This window comes from Gymnoscopelus microlampas, assembly GCF_963454915.1.
Source record: "Gymnoscopelus microlampas genome assembly, chromosome: 8".
Taxonomy (NCBI): Eukaryota; Metazoa; Chordata; class Actinopteri; order Myctophiformes; family Myctophidae; genus Gymnoscopelus; species Gymnoscopelus microlampas.
This window is the reverse complement of record NC_139945.1, coordinates 4991102-4996101: the sequence shown is the minus strand read 5'-3', so window position 1 is coordinate 4996101 and position 5000 is coordinate 4991102. Positions and strand designations below refer to the sequence as shown.

Here is a 5000-nt window from a genome sequence, read left to right as displayed (position 1 = left end):
TTGATATCAATTGGATCTAAACAAACGCGCTGTACGCACCACGCATACGCGCTCTTTGAAAAGTCTGCCGTAGATTGGCCGTGAGAGTGCACAAAAAAAATTAATGAGTTATTTCCATTTGTCCCTTATTTCCTTGAGTCATGTCTTACGATACGCATATTTATCCATCACGTTCCTTATTTCCCAGAGTCTTGTCTAACTCTGATAGTGCTCAAACGAATGAGTAAGTGATTTCCATTTGTCCCTTATTTCCCCGAGGCATGTGGTCATGAATGCAGTGGAAGTACTCAAATTCTTTACTTAAGTAAAAGTACCAATACTGCAATATAAAAATACTCTGTTACAAGTAAAAGTCCAGAATTAAAAATTTACTTGAGTAAAAGTACAAAAGTATTGGCATCAAAATGTACTTAATGTACCAAAAGTAAAAGTACTAAATATTTGAAAATAGCCGATCTACAAGCTCACAACGCGTCGCGATGCGACGCGTTGTGAGCTTGTAGATCTGCTATTTTCAAATAGCCTGGGTATAAAATAGGTTTAAAGTGGTTAATGCATGTTTTATAATGTAATCATTTATATCCGAAAAGTAACAAGTAACTAAAGTTTTCAAGTAAACGTAGTGGAGTAAAAGTACAATATTTGCCTCTGAGATGTAGTGGAGTAGAAGCAAAAGTATTGGAAATTGGAAATACTCAAGTAAAGTGCAAATACCTCAAAATTGTACTTAAGTAAATGTACTTAGTTACCTTCCGCCACTTGAGTCATGAGTCATGATAACTCACCTCCACGACGCTCTTCAGATCTCTGACGTAGGCCTGTTCCGTCTCCAGTATCTCCAACACCACTCTGTCCAGCCTGGACAGCTGTCTGGGCGAGGTCGGGGGCTCCGCCGCCGCGGCGTGGACCCCGGGGGCCACGCGGCGACCGGCCCCTCCTCCTCCTCCTCCTCCGGCCCCGGGACCTCCCCCCGGTGGGCCGCCGAGCGGCGTGAGGTCCAGGCTGATGTCGGAGCCGTTCCGCTTGGGCGTGGAGGAGGAAGAGGAGCGAGCGTTGTAGGAGGGAACGGCGCCGTACGGCAGCGAGGAGGAGGAAGAGGAGGAGGAGGATGAGGAGGAGGAGTGGGGGGCGTCCTGGAGGGGGGGAATGTATAATGGTTATAGGTCAGGGGTGATGCAACTTTGATGATGGAGAGGGCCACTGTGTTTCCACACTCACTCCAACGGGTCACATTTCACATACTGTCTCTCCGTATTTCAACTTTTTTCGCCATTCTATATCATACAAAAGTAGCACAAATAGCCGATCTACAAGCTCAAAACGTGTCGCAGTGCGACGCGTTTTGGAATCCAGATGCTATTTTTGAATTGGAATTCTGAAAAGTAATTTTTTTCTTTAATTTCAAATGCATTATACTTATATATAAATACAAATAAACACATTTATGAACTTAAATACAAATACATTGGACATAAAAAAAAGACAATTTTAATACTAGTCATTAAGCTGCTAATATAGACTGAAGTCATTAAAGCGGGTCATGTTTGCATGTTTGGAATTGTAACAGCTGAAATCAATAATATATCAGTATTCCGATATTAACCTGCGGGCCGCATTAAGTGAAGGTGGGGGCCACATGAGGCCCCCGGGCCGCCAGTTGCCCATGTATGTTATAGATGATAGGTTCTGATGCTATACGATTCAGTGGTGGAAGAAGTGGAAGGAGGTCCAGTCAGTGGACACCTAAAGCTTGTGGGCACCTCAACGTCAAATTTCATCCGTCGGGTGGAAAAACCTGTTATGTCCAAAACTTTTCGGGATTCAAATTCAAAGATAGCAAAAGTAGCAGATCAACCAGCTCTAAATGCGGCGTGACGCGTCGTGTTTTGAGCTTGTAGGTCTGCTATTTTTTGATACTTTTGTGTGACGCTGTATGTAGTATGATCAAGTAGGGTGTTAATTTACAAAAAAAACATAAAGGTTAAGGTTTCTGCCCGACAGCGACAATTTGCTATTTTCTTTTCTCCAAAATGTAAAAAAAAATAATAATAATAAAAGTATATGCTTTGGAAAATGGTCAGAAATAATGTAAGGTAGGCCTATATATGATTTGAACATGCATGGTACATCATTATCAGACCTATATGTACCCTTCAACCTCTTGTTAATCCACAAAATGACAGGTTTTGAAGCTATTTGAAGCATTTGTAGAAATATTGGGCCTTAAATACAATAAAGAAATTATTATATGCTTGGCTGCTCACTTGTAAAATAAATGTAGGTATAAAATCAAATGCATATATATATATTTTATTCTTTTTAAAGAAAATAATTGGTGCCCAGTGTTCTCAGGGTCCCACTGTTCCGGTTGCCGAAGAAGTACTCAGATCTTGTACTTAAAGTAGTTTTTTACCCATTTTCAACTTTTCTTCAAATAATTGGTCCTCATTAATGCTCATTATAAGATGGCACCATTTCTGTCTACTTACTCTGGGCTGTGGACAGTTCAGAAACCTGCCTGAATATGAAGATACGGTTAAAAATGGCAAATTTTTCAAAACTTGTGAAAATAGCAGCGCAGTGAGCTTGCAGATCGGCTTATTTTTTCTCTCTAAAAGAAGGTAAAACAATATTGGTTAATATCATGTTAATACTTAATGATAATTAAAAGCTCCATCCCTACCTGCAGGGACACAGAGGAGGAGGCGGAGCTGGAGAGGGACAGGGAGGAGGAGCAGGCCGTGTTGACGGAGGTGCAGGACGACGAGGAGGCTCCGCCCCCGCCCACGCCCCCTCGCTCCCCGGGCGACGACGACGTCATCATCAGCTTACCCACAATGCCGCTCAGAGACGAGGCCGAGGAGGGGCGCTTGGTGGCTGGGGGGAGAGAGAGAGAGAGAGAGAGAGAGAGAGAGAGAGAGAGAAGACATGTTAAATTTGACATCAACAGCAACATGTCCTTATTTCCCTGAGTCATGTCTTCATTTCCCTGAGTCATGTCTAACTCTGAACGTGTACATAATAGGGCATAGCAGTGGCCATTTTGTGGTGCCTCATTTTCCCCACAGAGATTTCCGAAAATATTTTAAGCCTGGAACCAAGCCATCCAGGCTCCTGGTGAATCATGACCATAAAACATTTGATTCTGTGTCCAATTTTTTTTTAATGTTTAATTGTATTATATATATTGAATTATTTAATAACATGTAATATTTTTTTTGCGGTTGCGTTCAGAATCAAATGTTCTATTGTCATGATTCACCAGTAGCCTGGATGGCTTGGTCCCAGGCCCATAATTTGTATAAATATTAGCGTAGCACAGTGGTTCTAAAACTTTTGAATTCAAGGACCCGCATAACTCCCGCAGAGAGTACAAATGGAACCCCTTAAGGGTCCATTAGGTTCCATTTGTACACTCTCAGAGTTTCACACCTGTAATGGTCCCTGGACCACACTTTGAGACCCACTGGTGTAGCAGAGTGTTTCCAGTGAGCCAATTAACATGCACTCTGACTCTGTTTGACCAGAATGGAACAGAGACTCAATTAGTATAATTGGTAAGACTCGTAAAAAAGAGGCCCAATTTCTTTCCAATATGGCTACTGCATGTGCATAGAGCCTATTGCATGAAGTTGATAATGCAAAGTTAACCCATTGAGACCTGAAGCCGATTCTACATGTCTCCTAAATCTCAACAGTTTTCTGAAAAACGTATGTTTCTATATCAGTGGTGCTCAATCTTTTTCATGTCAGGGACCCCCAAAATTATATGTATTTGGCCGAGGACTCCTGTTACATGTGAGGGTTCTTTCTATTTCATTATATTTATTGCAAGGTTATTTGGTAGGGGTGCATTTCTCCTTTCCGACATGTCGCCTTTCCGACGTTGACTAACCCTATACCTAACCCTAACCCTAACCTTAACCGCACGCGGAAGCCACTAGTCGGAGTGGTGAGATGTCGGAATGGAAGGAGCACCCCATTTGGTAGTCCATTCAGCATGCAGTGCATTCAGCTTAGGATCTGCATGGGAGAAGACCTGGCTGGGAGGAGACCTTCAATCAGGAGATGGACCAATCAGAGGACGCCTTCCTCCCCTACTTAAAAGCTGGCAGCACCTGTGTGCTTTGGCAGTGTGTGGTAGCTGTCGGTGCTGTGTGGTAGTTGTCCATGTCAAGTCAATACTTTGAGTGCTAACATTTTGGTAGCCCTCTGTATTTTGTGTGCTCTGTGACACCATATTCAAGTTGCACTCTGTTTAAGTTGAACCTACTGAAGTAGTGTTGAGATTCTAAAGGAGTAAGTTCAACCATAATTCTGAGTTTGTTTGACCACCAGTGCCAGCTTTTTGTGAACCAGCCACCATTTTGTTTCAGTTTAGAGTAGGGAAGTTAGCTTAGATTAGGGAATTAATGTAATTTTGATTTGGTAGAGGTTAGGTTAAGTAGGGGTTTCAAAGCATAGGTTAGTTTGCTATATTTATTTATTGATTTTGCAATGGGGTCATTTTCCATGTTTATATAATTTTAGGTTTAACTGTCTTATTAATGTAAAACTGTTATCTGTGTCACTTTCCGAGCAACCACAAGAAAAAGGTCAAAACAATAAAACTACTTTTCACTTGCCAACCTTATGTTACGGTCCCTAGACTAAGGATCGTAACACCCCATCAAAATATTGTGTTCCAGGGACCCCCTGAGCAAAGATTTGAGTTAAAAAATAATTGCTTTAAAAAGATATATATTCAAAGATTTGCACACATTTTCACGATTTTTCAAAAATGGTAGATCTACAAGCTCGTAGTGCGGCACTCGGTGCCGCGCTATGAGCTTGTATATCTGCTATTTTTGAATAGCCCAAAGTGTGAAATAATACTTTTTAGCTCAAATCAAAAAATGACACAGTTCCAGGTCTTAATGGGTTAAGGAGTAGAGGCCACACCCGCAAATAATCACGGCAACTCCTCGTTTGCGTGAGTGCCCTTGTGCAAGCGGTGCTTC

General features: G+C 41.8%; 2 protein-coding genes across 2 annotated transcripts in view; one reads left to right on the top strand and one right to left on the bottom strand.

The window, feature by feature from the left end:
- The window catches only part of triap1 (TP53 regulated inhibitor of apoptosis 1), a 311612-nt gene that overhangs the window by 116142 nt on the left and 190470 nt on the right, over window positions 1-5000 (top strand). The gene's annotated exons all lie outside the window — the stretch shown is intronic.
- LOC311050092 (uncharacterized protein) overlaps window positions 1-5000 on the bottom strand; it is a 121139-nt gene that overhangs the window by 74795 nt on the left and 41344 nt on the right. The window contains exons 3-4 of the mRNA XM_084064058.1: window positions 2684-2877; window positions 786-1133 (exon numbers count right to left, since the gene is read on the bottom strand). Of these exons, the coding sequence (XP_083920184.1) occupies window positions 786-1133; window positions 2684-2877 (542 nt within the window). The remainder of the gene's footprint in view (window positions 1-785; window positions 1134-2683; window positions 2878-5000) is intronic.